Source organism: Rhea americana, unplaced genomic scaffold, assembly GCF_003343005.1.
Source record: "Rhea americana isolate MKP2758 unplaced genomic scaffold, rheAme1 scaffold_73, whole genome shotgun sequence".
NCBI lineage: Eukaryota > Metazoa > Chordata > Aves > Rheiformes > Rheidae > Rhea > Rhea americana.
In genome coordinates this window covers 432,552-456,685 of record NW_028186901.1, presented here as the reverse complement: position 1 = coordinate 456,685, position 24,134 = coordinate 432,552, and the positions used below count along the sequence as shown (strand labels likewise).

Here is a 24,134-nt window from a genome sequence, read left to right as displayed (position 1 = left end):
TGTAAGACCTACAACACCAGCAAACTGAATGCCTCTTATTCTGTGGAGTCAGTGGCAATTACCACTAAATCTTGTGAAAAATATCATCAGAGACTGCAGCCAACTTTTTACTGGAGGAATTAGCAGAGAAGCAGTAGAATTTGGTAACATCACATCTTTGCTAACTTAAATGAGTCATGCTTGAAAGTGTTATGGGATACCCTCTTCAAAGCGATAAACAGTAGTAAAGAGCTAAGAGAGCTAAAGATCTTGAAAGAGGCTGAACACTACTGGTTCCCCTCTGGCATTCTGCATCCCAAGCAAAGCCAGTGTACTAAAGGATACTGAGTTCAGCAACACCATTGCAGAAAACTTCTGCCCTAGGTAAGAGCCAATAAAAGATTTTTCTTTTCCATTTTTCACTCTAGTTTCATCTATGATAGCATCCAACTGGCTGTTATTACTGAAATAATACCTATTGCCACTCTCATTCCCTCCTGTGACACAAACATGCCACTGTCATCTTCACTTGACCTGTAGGTAGAGACCAACACCTAAATTTCTCACCAGTCCTCTGTTCCCAGCGCTCCCAATCCTACCTCTTTGCCCTAGTAACTCAGCCTTTTCTGCTACTTCCACATTGGACTTTCACTCAGACTTTGCTATGATGTTACCAACCTGTCAAATACAACTGAAAGGGCTTCTTTATTGTTTTTGTCTGTGTGTGCTTCTAGTAGTTAAAAAAACATCAACAAAATCCAGATCATTTCTTTTAAGCTATGGCTGCAGGTAGCTGTACTGGAACAACTGAGGTTGTGATAATTCTGGAAGGGAAAGGGTGAACAGAGAAATGAGTATTGGGAAGTGGAGAAATCTTTTAAAACAGACCTGCCAGAGAGAAAAGGATAACTTAGAACAAAGTTTTAGTAAAAAAGAAAGATAATACAGATCCATGGGGTTTAACAACCACTTTTGCAATCATTCGGTTTGTATTGTCCTTCTCTCCCTTCCCACACACCCTTTTCCATCTCATCAAGTCTGAAAGCTCTTCAGATCAGAAAATGAACCCTAGTGTATGTACAACACCTGAGGCCCTGATTCTGCTGTGATATTACATAATAATTTTGCACTTCAGAGCATGCTTAGCTTTTATTCCCTTAAGCACTCTGTCATCACAGCATATCTTCACCACAATCTTTAACCTTCATTGTTCTGGGCCAAAACTAAGCTGTCATCATCTTTTCTCCCATACCTCAACCCCATACTTCTCCCACCTTAACAGCCTTTCTTCTCAATATTTTGCTCTCACAAGTTTGTCCCCAAGTATTTTTCCCCACACAGCAACCTCTAATTCAATGAATCATCTTTTAAATTGTGCTTTTCCTTTTATAATGTACTAGAGCCTTTGACAAAGGGTTGCATATGTAAGTGGCAGTGCAATTCTGCACCTCCTCTCTGACATTCTGTCTTGCCTCACAGTTTTGATTTCTTTTTCATGTTTCATCTCTTTTCCCTAATTTACTTCTTGCAGAGCTAGGACTGGCTTATATCCTTGTACATTGCTGAGAACTTTCAGGGTACTAAATAAATATAATTTAAAGGGGCATGGCTCAGAGAAAAAAACAAAGAAAAAACAAAAAAAAATTGCAAGGTTACAAAGTCCATCATGATTTACACTGCTTAGCAGTCTGCCTTTCCTCACAAGCTCAGTCCAAATTCTTAGTCTAAGAGATAATAAATCACGTTTTTGCTTCAACAGTACAATCACTGGGACATCTGCATAGTTTTAGGTCAAACACTTATAACCATTTTATGATACCAAAGTTTCTTACCTTGTCATTTAGCTACTGAACTGTGAGTTTTCATTGACTTTCTAACCACTGTGCAAGAAATGCTACTACCTCTGCAAGATTTAAAACCTCATTGAACAGAGGAGCAAAACTGGACTGCAGTCATTTTAAGTGTACATTCGGGTGGAATCCTGACCCTATGGAAACCAGGGGAAGTTCTGCCTCCGGCTCAGCGGAGCTGGGCTTCTTCCCATTCTGCTGCAGTTCACTGTGTCAGGGTGAATAGGTACTGTGAGGTCTCCAATTTACACCATGACAATTGCAAATGAGATGTCTCAGTGAATACTTAGGAATTATTTTACCTTTTCCTTCTTTTTTTCTATCCTGGTGAAACATTTTACACACAGACAATTGCCGTACCTAAACACCTTCCTGTGGATCTGTGCTATTCTTCCCCTCCTGCTTATCAGCTTAATTTCTTCTGCTGTGACATGGAGTATTTAATAGCAAAATCCAGCAATCAAATTCTTCTGTTTCTTAATTATCTCTGCCCTGTCAGCTATATCATTGAAAACAAGTTACCATTAGACAATTAAGACACCAATAAACAACAAGTTGTGATAATATAAAGTCCTGTATTACTGTCATTACAGAAAAAGCTGTTTCAGGGAGGCTTAAAAAAATTAAACAAGCCCAGCACTTCTAAACAGTTGAAAATCTGAAGATACCTTAATTATTCTTCAATATTTTAATCATTCCGTAGAATCATGATCTTGTAAAATGGCCATTTTAAATGAAAGGTTTGCTACTCTGTACAGTTGCCACTTCCTTCTAATTGTGAATTAAAGCATAATTTAGCGTGGCTCTATACCAGCATGACTAGAAAAATTTACAGACCCTAACTCTGGCAGAATAAGGAGATGGGGAGCAGTTAGATTTCTTTAAGTAATAGAAAATCACTCACTAAGTTCTACTTTAAAACAAAACACTACAGCTTTAAGTTGACAAACTGATTTGAATTGAACTACACAAAAAATGTGCTTGCACTATAAATCTTATAGGGCAARAGTGATGGTAGGTTATCATTCTGTTTATTAGCATGCACTTTGGAGAGTTCAGGGCAAGTATGGATACACATTCTTTCCATTTTATGCTGCACATTACTGAAAACACATTCCCCATAAATAATTCATAAATACATTGTCTGAAATTTCAGATTCCAAAAATATAACACGGTTTTCAACTTTATGGTTGCTTGGTCTTCAGAACAGAAATAGACAATTGGATGGATGGGCTTGGCAACCCTGATAAGAACCTATCAGTCAGAATTATACTCTGGAGGTAAATGCAAACATCTTCTAGCTCCTGATCCATGAAAAAACAAGGCCATGATGATAGCCTCTGTGCTTATGCGAGCAGTCCCTTGGTAAGGAACAGGGTAGAAAGAGAAAGGGTAGAAGTAGTGAGAAGGAAGTGCTCAGTTGGAGGCTTGACTTTAAAAAAGAGCATTTATTGCAAAAACCCATGCCTTGGCCTTCTCTGCTCATGAGCCAGATGTATAGCAGAAGAGTTAGAAAAGAAAAGGAAGCTTTACAAGATGGTGTGATAGGAAGCTAATGGGGCTGAAACTGCCTAGAAATTCAGAGGAATTTAAATTTCAAGTATAATAATAGTCAAAACAGAGAATGGATGCATTTTACCTTGCAAAAAGCCCATTTTCCAGCCAGACTGTGCACCGCAGGCTTGAGTGCTGACTGTTGCTTTCAGTTTTTAATTGGTATAACTTTATTAATGCTAAAAGCATAGTAATGGGCATTATCTTTTTAGGCCAGTTACGCTGGCATAATAGAGGTGAACACAGGATCTTGCAGATCATCTAGAAAAGCCTTATTTCTGCAAGGAGCAGAGCGACCACAACTCACACTGAAGAAGCTGAAGTGTGTTACAGAGGACAGAGTGCTCGAGTTTTACATGGCTTGCAATTCTGCATCTTGCTGACAYTATACGTGTAATTTACGCTCAGTGGCTTCTTTTTCTTTCCCAATGTACTCAGAAGCCTCACATCAGAGAGCAGCTGCTTTTCAGCCAGCTTTGTGTTCACTTGCTCTGTTCTAGTCACATCCCAGTGAGAGATGTACAAGCGGTTTCAGGTACTTTATCTAATGAAATCTTTGGTGTCTAGTCCTAAAAGAACAGTAACCCAGAATCTTTGTATATGCTAGCTCTTTATTCGAACTCCTTCACTCAATTTTGCCTGAAAGTAAACATTGCAACTGAGCTAAAATAGCTGGCATYTTGATGTATCGATTGCTTAGGCTCAGACCATACGTGAAGAAACAAAAGCTGCCATAGAAATTGCGTGCCATTACCCAACTACTGTTAACCTCCCAGCTTTGCACTCAGTCGAGGAAGGGTCGGGATTAACCGCCGTTCCGTTCATTTCCAGGTGTGCTGAACTCTCCAGGGTAATCTTTAAATCAGCTGAGATTTCATACATCAATGATGAGGATACATAATTCAAGAGAAGTCACTGAGAGAAAACAGTAGGTGTAAAAAATACAGTGTGTTGGTGGTGCCTGGTTTAGCATGTCAAAGAGGGGTGACGGCTAGTGAGGAGCTGCACGCAGGCAGCACAAGAACACGTCGCGTGGCAGCACAGGTAGTGTCATTGTAAGCTTCATAGGGAAACAGGCACTGAATAGGCTTGACACTGTGCAAGTACTAAGCTAGAAGGCACCCTACAGAAAAAGCCAGCAGTAAAGCACGGAGTACAAGGCACTCAGGCCTGGTGTCCCTTGGCTATAGTCAGCGCATGCTAACAACCTCTTTCAAAAACTTTACACAGGTGGTATGTGTCCCACTGAGATAAATTACCTACTTTTGGCTGCTGAACAGATGGGTTGAGAAGTGAAATTTTAGTTCGTTCATTCCCAGCAGTAACCAGCAAAGATGATCTTGGGCTCTGCAGGATTACTTTTCGATAACCATACACCTGCAGACAGTCTGTGTTTCTGTCAAAAACTACAGAGTGTCACTGATACACTCTGAAAAACATGGCAGGGCACTTAATGGCTCAGGAGCCTGGCTCTCAGTCTCTCATTCCCATATTCTGCTGAATATAYGTTAGGCTAAGAAAGAATAGAAAGTGAACCAAGCTGCTGGCCAACGGCTGATGTGAAWTGAGGTGGTGACACAAACGATGGTTGTGCTGCCATTCAGATCGACTGTGACATGCTGAAGAAACGCAGATCTTACCAATGTGTGCAAGTATCTGGTGGGAGAGAATATAGACAACAGAGCCAGATTCTTCTCAGTGGTGCCCTGTGAAAGAACAAGGGGCTGCGGGCACAAATTGAAATATGAGAAATTCTATTTAAACATTTTTTATTGTAAGGATAGTCAGACACTGGAACAGGTTCCCAGAGAGGTGGTAGAGTCTCCATCCCTGGAGATATCCAAAACCCGCCTGAACAAGATCCTCTCTAACATGCTCTTGGTGACCCTGCTTTAAGCAGGAGGGGTTGGACTAGATGATCTCCAGAGGCCCCTTCCAACCTCAACCATTTTGTGATTCTGTGAATCTGTACTAGGGTATTTCGCTTCACAGATGCGCTAAGCCTCACTGATAGTGTATGACAAAAGGCTGAGGATTGACTAGCAAGGACTGAATTGTGACTTATCCATACAATGCATGTACAGAGCAACCACCGAAGCTTAAACTGCCAATGTCTGGAAAACAGAAAGCTCCATAAACCCATTCAAAACATCAAACAAGGGCTWCTTTTGCCCGCAAAGGTTTGCATCTCTGTAGAACTAGACTGGATTTCTTGTGGATGAGAAATGTGGTAATATATTTAAACAAGCGTTTCCCATCCCTGTGTATTAATGCATACTTCTACCACATCACTTGCACCTATTCATGTAAAAATACATCACAGTATATAGCACACAACACTTACATATATTTCAATAAAAGGATCATATCTACATGCTAAAAAAACTATCAAAAATATTTTCAGTATATTCAGTTAAAGTTTGCAAGTATTTTTCTGGCAGAAATCCCCAAATAACTTTACAGCACGACCTCTCAAGGGAAACAGAACTCTTGATTTAAAAAAAAAAAGAAAAAAAGAAAAAGAAAAAAGAAAGAAAGAAAGAAAGAAAGAAAAAAAGAAAAAAAGAAGGCACCCTACAAAATGAATGTGACCCTGGGACTTACCCTTCTATGCAACAACATGAGTAGAGAGCACGGAGACAGTGAAGTCCGCAGGGCGTGAAATTAAAATTTTCACACAGATACAATGAAGTAATGATACAATGTTACAACCTTGGCACAAAAATCTTCTGGTTTGAGTAAAGTCAATGTCATGTGATGTTACGCTTTGTGCACTGGTAGAAATGGTCTGCTGCTAAAAAGTTCATMACAAAACAGGAATGAAAGCAAAAGAATTGTACAGATAATTACAATAGGCCAATACATTGTAGTGATCTACACATTTTTTAAGTAGCTCATTGCAGTAGTATCTAGTTGTCATTTCAGGCTGCGTTAAGAAAGCACACTTTGCTCTTGTGCTTAGAAATTTAAGAGCTAAGATGCCACTGGGAGATAGGAAAAATAAAACTGAGAGGGACTTGAATTTAGCAAGGAAGGGGGAGGGAGATATGGGTATACGGATGAGAATAGGGATGCAAGGAGCAACTACAGGGCGCCAACAAAAGCTGGGAGGAGCAGCAGCAGGAGCAGTGTTAAAGGCCTTGTAGGAGTTACTTCCCTTGTTACAGTAAGAGGGGGAAAGAAGCGCTGGAAGAGCATAGGTTCCTCCACAACAACAAGGTCATTGGAACAAAAGCAGTACTTGACATCCCCCAGCAGATCCACGGGCAGGGGCACAGTTATGACAATCTGCTACACTAGACTTGAGACTTGCAGAGCAAGTTACAAACTGCACACATAGTACTACAAGTATAGCTGCACAGTACAACACTGAATTATCAGATGATCTTCATGGAGCAGGAAACATTTTCTTTCCAAAAGTATAAAAAAAAGTCTGCAAGCTCATAAATCATAAAGCTGCTCATACATTATGACGTTTCACAGTTATCTGATAGATTGATAGATGTGCATCCGTTCTACAAAATATATTTRTAAGTCAGACCTATGGGAAATAAAAGCTGAATTCAGTACTACTGTGCATCTCAAAGCCAATTTCATGATCACAGGTACTGGAGTTATACACACAAGTTCTACTGGCAGTGCAAGTTGTCTGCAACTCACCCTTCTAGAAATGTAACAGAAGAAGTCAGTCTAACGGTGCAAAGGTCATTTCTGACATGCCATACTTCTCACCCTACTGATCCAAGACGATACACACAGAGAAACATACAGCCAAATGTGACTTAATAAAACCTTCAAGTCTTCAGCTTATTAATTCTTTTAAATTTTTCTCATTTCATTCCAGTGATTTCATTAGGTTAGACTTCTTCATCTTTATTAAAAAATAATCAGAACTGAAATGTTTCAATAAACCCAATTTCTGTTTTAAGTAGTAAAAGATGATTCAATGCAGATGAAGCAAAAATGAAAGTTAAAAGTACAATGGCATTAGAAGCTTTGAGAATCTCCTTTAAAAGATTTTAAATACATAAATTATATATTATTATTCCAGAATGTCTTTATTTGTTTTTTCACAGAAAAAGAATTTAAAAAAAATATTTTTTCTGCTATGTTCTTCAGATGTATWTAATGAAATAAAATCATTTTAAATTTAAGATAGAAAGAACCAAAGGAGAAAACCAACACTTAAAGCAAGACTACTAAAGCAGGAAGAGATAGCTTTGTATAGGACGGAAAGCAAAGACAGTACTACTTTCAGTAACGTCTTAATTTTCTACTCTGTTTTCAAATGAACTCCCCTCCCCATAGATTCAAAGATTCTTTTTTTCTTGCAGAGGGGCATAAATGAAATACCACTTCATAAACACGACAGATGGATCAGAACTATTATACATGACTCTAAATTACCTAGGAGCTGGAAGTAAGTTGTATTGATAAATTTAAGCACTATATTAAAACAATATTTACAATGTATTAAATTGTGTGGTACGTAAAATGAAAAAAATAAACATATCGTTTTAAAATTATCTAAATGCTGAGGAGATAACTTTAGTTCTCCAGTCACAGCCTGTCACAAAGGCGAAGTTACTCTTTGAAAAGGGACATCTGATTTAGGAAGAGAAAACAAGTCACACCTTACAGTAGAAACTAGTGCATTCAGCTTAAGCAAGGAACTGTAGACTGACAACAGCAATCCTCTTGCTACAGTACGGGGCGAACTAGGGTTACCCCATCAGTTCTTAGTTTCCTTCAAATCCACATCAGGAAATTGGATGGTATGTTACATAATTCAGGGTTCATACAAAAATATATTAAATAGTTCAGTATTCTTTACTGTGAAATACTGCTGTGAATTTCCATATCAAATGCGGAAATACACTTCAGTTATTTCATTACCCTACCATGGAGCAGAGTCTGTCTCTTTAGTTATTATGTCYTATTCTAGTTCCGCTTACGTCAGTGAACTAATTCCAGATAGGCAACCTTGTAAGATGGAGACTTAAACTCAGATATTTTTTTCCACATCAGAGATATCTTAACACAGATATTAAGAGATGAACATATAATTACTAAAATATCTTTATGAGAAGCCATAGATTTTGGATGAATTAAAGAAGCTAAAAAGCTGTAGTAGAGAAAACCACTAGCACAGAATCTTGGAGTATGTGGCGTTAAGAACATAACAAATACAGTAAGTTAGGACATGGGCTATCACGATTTCTGGCTGTCTCTATTTACATGTTGTATGCTTTGAATGTGCCATTTCACAATTCTGTTGGAGGTCCACTGTTTTTTTTTCCCCCAGTAGATGACACAGTGAAGGACCGTTTCCTATGCATTTTCCCCCATGTCATTTTTAATCTTACAAACTTTTAAGGTATCCCCACCTTAGACTAGGACTCTTCAGACTGGAAAAGAGAAGACTGTCTACAAAAGCTCTTCCACATCTGAGTGGTGCACGGATTGTTYAGATGTTACAACCAAGGTGTAACARCAAAYATTAGGTACTCAGTTTTAATATCCCTGTGCAGCAAAAATTCACTACAGAAGTACTGCATTTCAGAGGGGAAAATGTCACAAATATGAGAAAGTTTGTTAAAAAAAATCAAGAGGCAGTCAAAAAGGGTAAAAATGTCTGCAAACGGTACACATTTGTTTAACGGTATCATACTGGGGCCCCGAAAAAGACATACAACCTATGAAAGAAGACTTCAGGAAGATGAAATCCAGCCAGACTAGTTAAATGTCTCTTTTACTGTTCCATTTATGTCCAGTCAGGTCCAAATAAGGAAAATAGCAAAGAATAAAACCTGACAGATTAAAAAAGAAYGCACAGTAATGCTTAGCCAAGGAAAATTATGGATTATCTTGCCAAACACATAAGGTCTAATAACACCTGCTTTAAATATATTAAAAATAGGAAGCCTGTCTGAGCACCTGTTAAAGCCAGGAGGAAATAAAGTTAGAAAGGAGCACCTAAGGATGATAAGGCCCTAGCAGAAAAGGTCAATGAATTATATGAACACACATTCACCATGCAGGAATCTGCGAAGTTTCTGATGTTGCAGAGGACATGGTGGAAGACATGTCTCAAGTTGAAGTGTCGTATAAATACGTTACCGAACAAATCAACAGAATGAGCAAGTAATAAGTGCTGGGATCAGATGATACTAAGTTCTAAAGCAACTCCGGTATGAAAGAGCTGAACTATTAACTGTGGTGCATAACAAATTGCCTAAAACTGCCTCAGTTCTGGGGCACTGAAAATTGGCAAATATAAGTTTTTTATAAAGGGATTTGGAGTAATGCAGGAAACTACAAATGAAAAAGTCTGACATTTAAAACAAGCAGATTGATAGAAATTATAATACAGACTAGAATTCATAACACAGATAAGCCTGATGTATTGGAAAAGAGTCAATATAAAGTCGTAATTAATCAGAGAACTCTACTAGGTTTGTAGCATTATTATGCATCCAAAAAAGGAAAATAAAGTTAGTATCATCTATCTTGTGTTCTGAAAGCTTTTCAACAAATCTGTCACTAAAGACTCAAAGTTGCCACGAAGTGAGGAGGAAAACCCACTCAAGAATAGAGAAATGGTTAGAAGAAAGCCAATACAGACAAAATATTAAAATTGTTCTACTTTAAAATGGCATGGGAGGTCACTAGTGGATTCCTACAGAAATCTGTTAGGGTCTGAATTYTTTAATGCACACAAATGGTCTAGAAAAAGGAGAAATAATGAAGTGACATCCAGTGATGATACTAGGTTATTCACAGCGGTAAAAACAAGAGCTAGAAGTTTTTATTGAGGCAGAGAAGAATTAGGATACCACAAAGGGGAAAAAGGCACATTAAAACTCTAAATTCCAGGACTTCGGAATGGGGCAAATCTAATAATAAAAAGTGCTGGTTAATGTTCTTCAGTGATAAAGAGGGAAGATCTTCTTYTGCAAATAGGCAACTCATCAGCAGGAAGTAATTGAGAATACAGATCTGTGTCTACTAAAACCATCTCTGGATATACACTGTGTTTGACCAGTAAAGATGGGAAATTACTGGTGCAAAGTCCTGCTCAGACCTCATAAATATTACTGTATCCTGGTCACCTATGTTTAAGTCATGTGGCTTCAACAYTTTATGTCACCTTGAAAAGGATTCCCCTAAAGTAGTGACAACTCTAACCCTTCTTTCCAGATTTGCATCATCACTATTTTTATTTAATGCTTTATCATGTTATAAGCTCACGTTCCATTGGGGAAGATGCTGAATGTTCACCTGTAAACTCCCCTTCCGAGAGCATTCAGTACTTAAGCTCTTTGATTTATAACACACATATTAACATTGTATTAATAATCAACCTRGTGACCATGCAGCATGTAAGTTAACCCTGCATTTGCCTCCAATCTATAATCAAAATATGAAAGACAAACAACTAATTTTTAGTTCCATCTATTCAGTTACAAGAGGGAAAAGATGTCAGTGCCCGTTACTCTAGGCTTGTTTTACAGTCCACAAGGAGACAGGTATCACCCAGAGGTGATTTAGCTCATCCTAAAATAGGTCATCAACCATAAAAGGAGCTGAGGGTAACTAGCTCAGATGTCTTAAGTTAAGCAAGATGAATTCCACCCTAGCTATACTAGCATCACAGTTAATCACGTTTATTACATGGACCAACCAAGCATGGAGATTTAGTGTGCCAGGGTCCTGTCCTGGAGAGTTTACAGCCTAAACAGTCAAGGCAGGCAAAGGACAGAGAAAAAGAATACACAGACAGATAAAGCAGCCTGGAGGAAGTATGACAGTGCCACATTTGGGGAGAGGAGAGCAAAGGGCAATAGGGCAAAGGAAAGGGAAAGTAGAGTGAAAATGGCTTTCCAATGATGTGAGGTGAAAAAACAGAATGGGGAGAACAGCTAGAGAGCTCAGAAGGGCGAATGTTCAGACAAAACTGTCCAAATGGCTGACGGTATCAGCCTGCAGCTGCTTCTGCTGCCTGGACACTCTTGGTGATCTGCTGCAGTTTTCTCTAGGGCCGTATGGAAAAAAGGGATCTACCATCTCAGGCCTGGAGTTCAGGACGGTTTACTATCCTCATGTGAGCTTCAGCTATTTCAGGATAGAAGAACAAAGCAAAACAATTTGTTATGAGATCTGCAATCTCTCCTACCACCTAAGTACCCTGCCAAAGATACTGCTTCATCTGAACAAGGCATTTACAAAAATGGCTTCTTAAAATAAGATCTGATTATTCTATATATGATATTATGTAATTCTATTATGCTCTTCTCTGTTGGAGAAGGAGCAGAGAAGTGACTAAAGTGTTATGAAGAGAATCACGCACAGTTCCTTCAGAGAATCATGAARAGAGGAACCAAAAGTGGTCCTAATTTGTCAAGTTCTACAGAAACTTTTCTGTGACAGTAAGTAATTCCAGGAAAATGTTTAAAAGTTACAATGCATAGTACTCTGAGTATCAGTGGAGGAAGGGAAAAAAAGCAGTCAAAACGGGGTTCTTGACAAGGCAGCAAGGCAAAGCACAAACTGAACCTGAAAACACCAAGTACGGATTACAAGTACAAATGGAAATCACATCCAACGAACCAACATTCACTTAAGATTTAATATGGTGTTTGAGAACCTGCAAAAACAGTCAAATAGTAAAAAAGTAATCAAGATTTAACAATGAAAATGATGGTAAAAAGCAGGCTTAAAGGGTTAAGTTGGCTTCATAATATGATTTGTACTGTTTTCCTTCACTTATTATTACTTTCAAACTACAATCAACTTATTGTCATACCACTGAATGATGGAAACCTTGCCAGCTACTTCAAATCTGACACCTTTTCTGTTGCACTGAACATTCCCAGAAGACATTTCCCCTCATTTTAATACAAAATCCTGTCAGATCCACATAGCTGAATAAAAAAAATGTGCAAAGGATATGTAGCTGCAATAGACCTCCCCCAACTAGTCAACTTTGGAATAAAAGATGATCAAAAAAGACTCAAAGATCCAGTGCTAGATTAATGCAAATATCTGCCTGTTTGTAAGTGTACTTTTTGATTAAACTGGCATACATCAAGTACAATTAGMAAGGTTATTTATAACTAAGAAATACATAATTCTGCATTTTAATGAGGATGACAATTACAGCCAACAGTTGCTAATTAACATTAATCCTCTTGCACTGCAAGTCAGAGTTTCCCAATGTGATTTTCATTGTCAGCAACGGACACACCAAAACTGTTATCACAGAGCAGCTACAAGATGTTCCTTTGACACAGATAGGTGTKTCTGTTACACATAGTAAAGAAAAAGAATGGGATGATGTGTTAAATTTGATAACCTCAAATGTAAATATAGAATGTCACTTTAAAATTTATTTGATGTCTACAACATGAAATATAATCAAGGAGTATCATTTTCATGACTGAACCCAATTCTAGGTTTCCCAAGAGTCGGTCTGCACAGGTGAAATCTGATTTCAACCCAAGCTGGAAATGTCCTATTGTTAAATTTGGTTTTGATCCCAATCCTGGTTTCACATCTACACTTCTTCACCCCAGAGACTTCAAAGCTTTTAGTGGTAATAACAGAACACTGTAGATAAGGAGAAGTGTTTCCCCTTTTGGAATCAGTTTCTGAAGCAGCATTCCAGAGCAAGGATGTGAAATGAAAATGATTACTGCAAATTGGTTTGCTACCACAACATATCCTCATTGTAAAATTTCTTTCATAGTGTACCATGAAAAATTTGGTTCTCAAAATGAACTTGAATTTTAAATCCTGATCATTCAAAACTGCTTTAGTGTATTTCCATTGGCTGATTTTTTTTTTTTTTTTTTGGTAAACAAACTCCAAGTCTATAATGACAACCATTGACCTAATTAAACAGTTCTACTTCTGATAGTCATGATTCTCTAAAGGAAAGGTGACTTAGATTTTGAATTTACATACTTTCAAAGGAGAAGTTATCTCTGTTCCAGCCTCTTAACCACTGTCTTTTAGATACAAGCACTAGAAAACTATCTAACAGTCTCTTTTCATACTGGTCTTTAACAGGAAGAGAGACCTGGCCCAAACACCATCAAGATCAGGTGCACAGGATCATAATACAGCCGGTAAACAAAGCCTCTATAAAGAGTGTCGAAGTGCTCACCRTTTGGGTCAGGCAGTTGGAGTGGGATCAATGTTAGATATAAGTAAATGAGAAGGCAAAAGAGGAGAATTGTGAGCTCTGAGCAAAGAAACCTATAATGCACTTCTTATAAAGCGCTGTAAATTTCACATTTATTTTGTAAGTATGAGATAGATGGGTTATTTCTACATACAGAGGTGCCCAACTAAAATCAAGATAAGTGATATTAATGTCCTATGGTCAGTATTATTGAACCTCGAAAGCAATAAACTATGAGTCGATAAATATTACATTTGCAACATAGTTAACATTCTTCTACTGTCTCTGGCACTTATTACACATTGTAACCGCAAGTCTACAATACATTATTCATATTTGGGGTGTCACTGAGTGATGGATTGCTGTAAGAGAGGCTGTCCTTTAAATAAATCAACAAATAAAAATGCAAATGTTAACATTTTCAGCCACAACTTTTTCCATCTTGAATGGGGAATGAAAATTTCACATTATATCGACAGCCAGCGGAGAGAACAATTAACAACCTACACTGTGAATAAGGGAGATTAATTTGCAAACGTCTCATTTTATCACTTGCATATGGAACTATATTGGACTTTCTGTACAACTAGCTCTCYTAAGGAATTGAAAAAAATTGTGTCTCCGATCATGCTCATCATCTACCTCACCACACCCTTGCAGACACTTAATTCCTTTAAATGTTCAAAAGTTAAGTCTGGAATGAAAGTTCTCTCTTCTTCTTCCTTCTTTTGAATACTGAATCATGTTTGATACAAGGGGGGAAAAAATCTGTTTCTTTAGAAGTACTTGTCTAGATTCTGTAGAAGAACTTTATATTATCATCTTAAGAGTAGAACCATATATAAACATCCAACACAMAGACCTGAAGGGCAACTACTGCATAAGTAAGGCAAAAGCTTAAATCTCATCACTGTCACATTACCTAAATACTCAGCATAGCAGATCTATTCTACACTATTCCAATGTGCATTACTAAGTATAGAGCTCTGCACATTATATTTTGTATCAGATATTAATTTGCTTAAAAGTCCTAGAATAAACATTCACCTGAGATGTGCTCAGCAACTGGGTAAATAGTTCTGTTTTTAAAATGTCCCTAAACACAAATTTAGGCAATACAATCAGTTTATAAAAACTCTGACATGCCACTGTGGTCTAACAGATAATAATACAGCTAGAAGGAATATTATATTGCAGGAACTTTTAAATCGCTTATTTTAATGGCTATAAGAAACTTCAAGACAATACATTCAGCTAGCATTAAAGCTGTGATTTAAAACCACAACAAGAAAAAACAGGCTTAATGCCAAAATCAGAATATCACTCAATCCCTTAATTTACCTAACTATTCCTAAATTCACTTCTTAGATGCCCAGAGTAAAAAACGTAACAGGAGAATTATCTGTTTCCATGGTGAGCAGAACAACCTTTGCTTATGTCTTGTAAGCGCTTGATTATCTGCGGCATTATATGACTTACTGAGTCAAACTCGACACTACAAGGGTTTCAGGGTGGGGAGAGCCGGACAATTGCACTGGGGCTGTAATCACATTAAATGGTCTTTCACAACAGCACTATTTACAACTTTTTTTTTTTTTTTTTTTTTTTAAGAAAGAATGGCTCAATATTTTGATTTAAACCAGTTTCATTTCTGTTTTGCAACACAACATTTGTTTTGCTGAAATCAGTGCTTGATTATACCTGAAGTAAGATCTAGTTTCTGTAAAAACTTGTTACTAAATGAAAGCATACAAATGTCATTACTTCCCCCTCCCCCCCTTCAAGCTTCCTTCCAGCTCACAGACAAAAATCAGTGTTTTGCTTCTAGGCAAACAGCAATTACAAGGAAGACATCCCTGGTCACCAAAAAGGTGATGCTTAAGACTGTCAGACAGAACTGTGCTTTAGGGATAAAGAACAGAACTTATTCTTCCAAATTTGTCCAGCCCCAGCCTTGATTTTTTTCCCACACATATTGGCTTTGGTTTAGATTAAAAAGTACATGGAGTAGAAAACCTTTCCAAATCTRCTGTGAACATAATTTCAAGGGCCCCATGCAGGTGTAGACACTTGGCTTAATAACATTGTACAGTCAAACATGCAATGCTTGGCTGTATTCTGAAAAGCAGAGGTAGGCATGCATAAAACCATGACAGGCAAACAAATTCACTATTAGTCTAACCTCAGCATGCCAAGTAACGAAATACTATTTTTCTTGCAGAAATATCATTAAAACCACCCTGCGAATAACCATTCTGAGAGCCACAAGCTTGGTCCTTCTGCACTACAAATCTCAAAACACCCATCTTTACCTTCCAGGGACACTTATTTCTTGCCCCAGAGGGGATTCATTCAATGAGAGGGAAGAAAGTAGCACTGCGGCATTTCTTCCTCAGGTGGGGGGCAGCTTTAACACACACCGAAGCCTCCATTTGAGCCCTGCCAAGAAAGGCGATCAAGCCAACACATCTTTACCTGCCATGCCTGCTTATTCAGGCAGCCCGCTCCAGAAGCTGAGCTAGCACCCTAACACCTCGCGGTGGCAGGGAGCTTCTGTCACTTCCCAGCACCTTCTCCCTGGCAGACTTTCCATTGCTACTTGCACAGTGCCAGGGTTTGTGCTAGTTAAAGCTGGCACAAACATGAGTTGAAGCTAGTCGTCTAAATTTAAATAGTCAAAAGTAATTRTATTTACATGTACTGCCGAATAAATAAATTTGCTCTTAGGCTAAGGCTCTGTGCTGCAAGTCCCATGCCAACTGTTGTGGTTAAGCTGTTAAACCCCCAAATCATGGATTATAACAAACATGCTGACAAACCCTTAACTTTAGTGGCACAAAAGCAGCAATAATTCTCAATATTGATTAATTTAGTTAGTTAAACCTGCAGTCTAAGCTTATAACCATTCAGTGATAAATTGAGACTGACCTGCTGCTCAWGCAGGTTTTTTTGATGAAGGATAGGATCAGCTTTAGGTCTCTACAGAAATACTTGTCCATTTACCACTTTCAATTAGAGAAGGCCATGAGTAAGGGAAAGCRCAACATGGCTGCCTAAACTGGTCAATTATACTTCAAGCACCAACAGAGAGAAAGTGAGTGAGCGAGCACAGGATAGATCATCCTAGAAATACGGGATTTTTCAAAATTTGTCATCAACTGGTAAAATAAACCTTTAAAGATGACAGCTAATCAGACTGTTTTTACACTCATCACTTTATCTGATACAATTTCTAACAGCATATTTCAGCAATTATTTTACTCCCCTCTCTGGAAAAGAATGGGCCRTCGATCCTCTTGAATAAAATCCCTTTTTTCTGAACAGTTGTTGTATGATGTGAGTAATTGTCTTATATCTGCTCCTCAGTGCTTGAATGGAAACTTCACTTATCACTATTAAATGGTATCAAACAATCTCTTATTCACATTCTATCTGATATTACTGACTTCCAAAGGTAACCCTCGCCTCCAAAAGAAATGCTTAGGCAACCCTGCAGTTTCTGCTTGTTTAAATATACCRTTACTTTTGGGAAACAGAGTCTAAWCCACCTCAGTTCTTAAATCCTCCCAGAATTATTATCTTTTCCTTCAGAAGACCAAAAAAAAAAAAAAAAGTGTTTCCATAGCGAGTAAGTACAAATTTGTCAATATTGATAGTGGGTTTTCACCTATTGTGTATCGCAAGTTCCCTCAGAAAATAGAAATAAGACTGCCAGATGCTGCCAAGAATACAGGGATGATATCAAGCATATATTTTCCTAGTCCACTGGGCCAAGAAAASATTAAATCTGACTCAAGCCCTCTCATTCTCCAAAAAACATTTAACTCTTTCTCATGAACTGTCATATGTTCTAGCCATTCCACTGCACAAAGCCATCCAACTAATGGTGTAAAATATAGCAAATTCATAGTTTAATCTGCATTTATTCTGTTGGCTTAACTAAAGATTTTATTACTAGAAAATGTGAGAGATGATAAAGAAAAGCAAGGACTGCATGTTGCTTTTTTAAACACTTATGACTGGAATTGTAATCCTGCCCAAAGAAGGCAAAGTTGTTTTTAGACTCGTAAGAGTAACAACAATGCTGCTTTCTGTTTCTTCATTGGAGCAGAAGTGATAATGCTTTTCCAGTGCATTTAGTGCAGATATATAGTATAATCAGGAACTGCTGACTTAATGTGATTTTGTTGCTTGTCATTAAGCATAAAATAACTCTGGTACAAAACATTTAAAAAGAAATGCCATTTGATAAAATATGGGGGAAGATACAGGGGATTAAAATCTTCAAGTGGATTTAAAACCTAACAGGGGTTAACATCATCCATTCAAATTATTTACAAATGCATTTAACGTGTCAGGACTTCGAACATAAAATACTTTCTGTTCAAAATCTAAGTAAAATTAAAGTGTTAGAACTTGGTGTATTCCTGCTTTTCTTATTCTAACAAGCAATTTAAGGCTTACTATAAATGTCAAAAGGATATGGCAGTTTTTAGTTTATATTAACCAGCTTGTGCTAACATGAAACATCATAGAAATTCAGCCACTTTTCTGCATCTAGGGGATATTGATGGTTGCATTTGTAGAATCTTAAACCAGAGATTACCCAGCAGCTTACCGCGAAGTGTCACGCTGTATTGGCGATGTAGCTGTGGTTACAAACTCTTTACTGCTGCCTATCAGCACAGGAGATGTGGCTGCATCCTTTCTTGGCCCTGAAGTTTTCCCTGCAAAAGGAATTGAAGATAATGAAGGTAGATATTAGTGGCTAGTAAGTTTTGGGCAGCTACTTCATGATTCCAAATTATTACAAACACCATGACCAAAAGTTGTGCCATTCTTTGGTGTACTGTACATACAGTGAGATGGCGAACAAGTCATTATCGGTTGAAAACTTTGTGCAGTGTCACTGCATTCTGAAATGCCTTTCAGAATCATGCAGAATAATATTTATATAATAAGCCATACACTACAGCCTATACCTTTCCATCTGAGGTTTGATAGACTTGCACTGTTATTTCTAATAATGGCCCACATGATCCAGTTCTATAGATGCAGCTCTTGTGATCTTCTGTAAGAGGTTATTTTTTCCAAGTTTGTTTTAAATATCCCTATAACAATATTTTGCCTTCAGTAAAACAGAAATATTTGTTCACTCCTTCTTTTTCTAAAAATAATCTTGGAATTAAAAAATAATTTAGGTTGGAAGATGAAGTCTGGAGATCATCTAGTACAACACTCAAGTCAAAGCAAAGCTCCCCAGTACAAGAGAGACATGGAGCTACTGAAGASAGTCCAGCGTAGGGCTACAAGGATTATCACCTGCCCTCTGAGGAACGGCTGCGAGAGCTGGGCCTCTTCAGCCTGGGGAAGAGAAGACTGAGGGGGGATCTGATCAGTGTGTACAAGTATCTGAAGGGAGGGTGCCAAGGAGATGGGTCCAAACTCTTTTCAGTTGTCCCRTGTGACAGGACAAGAAGCAATGGGCAGAAACTGAAGCACAGGCAGTTCCGCCTGAACGTCAGGGGGAATTTTTTCTCTGTGAGTGTGACAGAGCACTGGCACAGGTTGCCCGGAGAGGTTGTGGAGTCTCCTTCTCTGGAGATATTCAAGGCCCGCCTGGATGCAACCCTGTCTAACATGCTCTAGGTGATCCTGCTGAGCAGGGAGGTTGGACTAGATGATCTCCAGAGGTCCCTTCCAACCTTACTGATTCTATGATTCTATGAGTGAGTCCAGTGAAGGGCTACTAAGATGATGAAGAAACTGGAGCATCTCTCCTATGAGGAAAGACTGAGAGCTAGGCCTTTTCAGCCTGGAGAAGAGAAGACTAAGGAGGGATTTTATCAATGTATACAAATATCTGAAGAGAGAGCGTGAAGAGGATGGGACTAGACTTTTTCGGTGATGCCCAGCAGTAGGCCAACAAGAAAGGGGCACAAACTGAAACATAGGAAGTTCCATCTGAACATGAGGAAAAACTACTTTAGTGCGAGGGTGCCTGGTTTCCTCCATCTTACAGTTAGCTTGCCCAGTTCATATCTCACCAATCTGGCTCTGAGAAAACYATAGGAGTTAAATCAAAGGCTTTGCTGAAATCAAGGTAAGCGACATCCACCGTTCTCCCCTTGTCTATAGAACCAGTCATCCCATCACAGAATGCAATCAGGTTGTTAAGGAATGATTTGCCTTTAGTAAATCCATACTGGCTATTCCAATCATCTTCTTGTCTTTCATATGTTTGCAAACAGCTTCTAGGAGGATCTGCTTCATAATCTTCCCAGGGACAGAGATATTCCCTAGATCTACCTCCTTGCTCTTCTTGAAGATAGATGTGACATTTGCCTTTTTCCAATAATCAGGAACTGTCCTGGATTGCCATGACCTTTCAAAGATGAGAGTGAGCCTCTCAGTGATACTGCCCAGATCTCTCAGCACCCTCAGATGCATCCTGTCTTGTTCCATGCATGGACTTAGGTATGTCCAAGAGGCTTAAGCCCTCCTTAACTGTGTCTTCCTCTACAGCTGGTAATGCATCATTCCACAAACTATGCCACTAGGCTCAGGGACACCAGAGGGCAAATTTTATCAGTAAAAACAGGCATCGAAGACCTCATTCATTTTTTGTGCTTTGTTACTAGATACCCTATCCCTCTGAGTAGAGGGCCAACCTCTTTCTTAGCCTTCCTTTTGCTGCTGATAAATCTTTAAAAACCCTTCCTCTTATAACCCCTTTATAACTTTCTCTAGTTTCAACTTGAGCTGATCTCTCAGATATGAGCTGAGATGTGGCTTTCCTTACTCCAACCCTGTATGCTACAGCTATCTCTTCATTCCCCTCCCACACGGTCCAACTCCGCTTCCACCTACTGTATATTTCCTTTTTGAAGTGAAGCTTAGGCAAGAGCTCTATGTTCATCCATACTGACATATAGACAGAATGGACAATTCTTGTGCTTTGAGGAGGCATCCTTGAAGATCACCGAGCTGTCCTGAGTCCCTCTCCCCTCCAAAGGATTCTACTAAACAGATCTCTAAGTGAAAATCTGCCCTCTTGAAATGCTGAGTTGCAATTCTACTGCAAGTCTTACCCACGTAATGACTAAATATTTCTGGGCTCTCTGAACAGTATTGTTATCTACCATCCATGCTGAAATATATTAAAGTTGGAATTCCAGCATCAGTGCACAATTTCTGTAGGTTTATGGATGTCTAAGAGACGATCATTATTTAAAATACAGTGTTGATTTAAGATGTACAAAAATACATGCATATAATCTAGCAAAACCATGTGTTTTAATGTATGTTATAGGAAGGCTAACAAAAGAATGTGTTCTTATTGCCCTGCTCTAATGTATTGTGCTTCAGCATTATATAGTGAAAGCTCTCACTAATACTTAATTACCATTGAAGGAATTCTTAGAAATATCATGGGAAAATACAWTGATTGTGTGTCCCTGGCAACTTGGTAAAGTGCCAGTCCATGATGAGTAGGTAGGCATATAAAGATTGGAACTCTCTTGCTTGGACATTTGGCTTTATGACTGAATATGAAATATTTAGAAACCATTTCACGTGACAGTGGTATGAGGCAGCTGGATTTTAAGAAACTAATACTGAAGTAATAAAAACCTGGTGAGCTTGGGAGAATATATTCAGTTCCTTGTACAAGAAAAGGCTGGCACATTGTCAACATACTGAATTCAAAGAAAAGTAGATATATTTCTCTGAAAAAGAAAATATGCAGACTCAGAAGTGGCCAATACAGCCTCAAGGGGACTGTTCAAAGGCCCAAATTTGAAAACATTACTAGGGCTAGAAACAGAAAACAAGAAAAGGAACTAAGTAGGAATATACTTAGGCTGTTAGGATGCACAGAGATAAAACAGGAGTAGAAAGAAATCCTGAATTAGTGAATATAAAAAAAAACCCTTTTAAAATACATCTCAAAAAAGGCGTATGAGTCTATTGAGGGGAAAAAAAACATCAAAGAGAAAGTAGGTCTATGAATAAATGAAGAAGATTAAATCAATAATGATCTTAAAATGGCCAAGCTACTAATAATTTTAAAATACACTAAGAGAAAAAAAAATAAAGAAAAGGAATATTGGCAACTAGGAGGTAATGAAGACCTTGTTGATGTATAATACCTGCTTATACGAAGCTGATGAAAAGAAATTATCAAGGGGGAAAAAAAAGACACAAATTCTTTAGTCTGAAGGATATATATTTCAGGGCTAAAGGGAATTAGCTAATGAATTTATGAAGTGACTGGTAATTATTTATGAAAAGTCATAGAGAACTGGGGTGATACAAATGACAGCAAATTAATTAGATCTGCAGGTGTTGGAAGACATTATGAGACTGGAGAAGATACAGATGATCTAGAGAAGCAAGAAACACAGGAAAAGAATAGGCACATTCACCCTGGAAAAAGAACGCTCATGCATGGTGCAAATAATCTAAACCCTGATATCAATGGAAAGTGAGAACCTGGAGTAGCACAGAATAACTAAAAAAAACCTAGAGGTAAGCCTGCAGGCTGAGCTACCCACAAAGCAAATTACAGATGTCTTCTAAATGGTAATGTTAAGAATACYATTTTCAATTTGGTTAACTTGAATGATTTAAGTTAGTTCAAAAATTCAAATAACTATATATTTCTGCTTGACAAACAGACAACTAAAGCTTGAAGAAAGCAGAGGAAATAAAGCAGCCTACATTTTTGAAAGTATAAGCACTGAGAATGAAGAAAAATTGTTGAGACTGGTTGAGGCAGTAATGGGATGAAAGTAAGCAATGGAAAATCTAGGTTGATAATCATGAAAGAAATCTTTATGAATCAGATAATACTAATATTCGTAATACTTAACATTTATATAGTACTTCACATCTTCAAAGCACTTCAGTAATATTAACTAATTGCTCTATTCGATTGTAGGGAAGAGTCTTCCCTCAAGGGAAGAAGTTCCAGAATTGCTAAGAAGCCACATTAGAAAACCCACTGAAAAACAAACACTATAGAGAAAAATCAGCCCCTGGAAAAGTGTGGATACTATGAGCTAAAAGCATTCTTCCTTCTCTATTTTTTTTCTTTTACATATGGAAAGGAAATCTATGAATGTTAATACAATATAATGTAAAAGCTTCTCCAAAAAAGGAAAAATAGTTCCTTCTTTGTTTCAATATAAAGACATTAGGAAGGGGGTAAAGGGGAAAACTTTATAAAAGGAAGCGTAGAGAAGCAAAGTGCTTAATATGATAAAATGTAATGGACAGGATCTAGTTTAGTTTCCCAGCCCAAAAGCAAAATTATCTAGGGTGGAGAGGAAGAGAAACACACATTTTTATACTCTAGTTCTTTTTAATTAGACAAGTTGTTAGACTTTAGTACAAATTGACATAGCTGCTGGTGACACCAATAAAAACAATTTACTGCTGAAAAGATTCAAGACTTGAGGATTGTTTCATCTGCTTAAAGTTTTGCTGGTAAAACTAAAAAAGTTTGGCTACAAGACACAAACACCTACTACAGCACAGGAACAAAAATTAAGGAACAAACAATAGGAGACAAAAAGCATCAGTGAAAGAATAAAAGCTGATTGTCAAAGCATGGCTGGTCCTGTAAGCTTATAGCCTGAAAAGAGAACAGAAATGCACCTTTCGCTCCAGCAGGTGATGGGACCAAAGTAATGATGGTTTTTGCCTCATTAATAAACACCTACAGGGAGAAGGGAAAGTGGGTTTCTTAAGACATTATCCCTTCCAAATTCACCACACTCAGTATAATAAGCCATCTGTGGGCAGTAGACTCTTCCACCATTCCAGCATGGCCATGATTTACTGACTACTCATTTTATTGTATCAAAACAAAATCTAAGAGTACAAAGGTAGTAAAATAGGAAAACATCAAAATCTGATACAATTGCATATGTTGCTGTGGAGAAACACTTACGAGTTGCAGTGTGGCCAGATACACACATTATTCCCAGTCGCACAGACAGATTACACTGTATTGCTACAGAGCCAAAGGCCTACAACAGAACTGGCACTGCACTAACTTGTGCTGGGAGATGGTCTCCAACCTAATATATTTACAATTTAAATAGACAAGACAGACTAAAGGCATGAGAAAAACAAACATTTCTAGTGCTAATATAAAATTTGACTGTTGAAAAGTTTTCAGCAGATGTGTTTCTACGTGTATATATCCAGACACTGCTGCTTTGTGATCTGAAACGTCACATGAAAGTACATGGCTAATAACATCAAGTTTCATGTCTCAAGACATCATTTCTTTGACTTCATTCCCTTTCCCCACATTGCATGGCTTAGCTAGAGCACAGTTAAATGCACTGCAGCATAGGGATCTGTTTCTATTGACACAACAGGTACTGACCACTGTCTGAGACAGACTTTCAGGCTAATGACCCAGTCCTTGGATGAAGTAAGGTAAATCCCACAATTTTATAGGACTTACCAAAGAAAACAGTATTTGTATTTCTGGTTTAATTTTTTTTTTAGAAGCTACATAATAGCTTCCTAATAAAAGAATAAATTTTGA

General features: G+C 38.0%; 1 protein-coding gene across 3 annotated transcripts in view; it reads right to left on the bottom strand.

The window, feature by feature from the left end:
• Positions 1 to 24,134, bottom strand: part of KIAA1328 (KIAA1328 ortholog) — a 170,325-nt gene that overhangs the window by 10,567 nt on the left and 135,624 nt on the right. For all 3 annotated transcript variants that reach the window (XM_085321931.1, XM_085321930.1, XM_085321929.1), the window contains one exon: positions 18,189 to 18,297. In XM_085321931.1, coding sequence (XP_085178057.1) covers positions 18,189 to 18,297 — 109 coding nt within the window. The remainder of the gene's footprint in view (positions 1 to 18,188; positions 18,298 to 24,134) is intronic.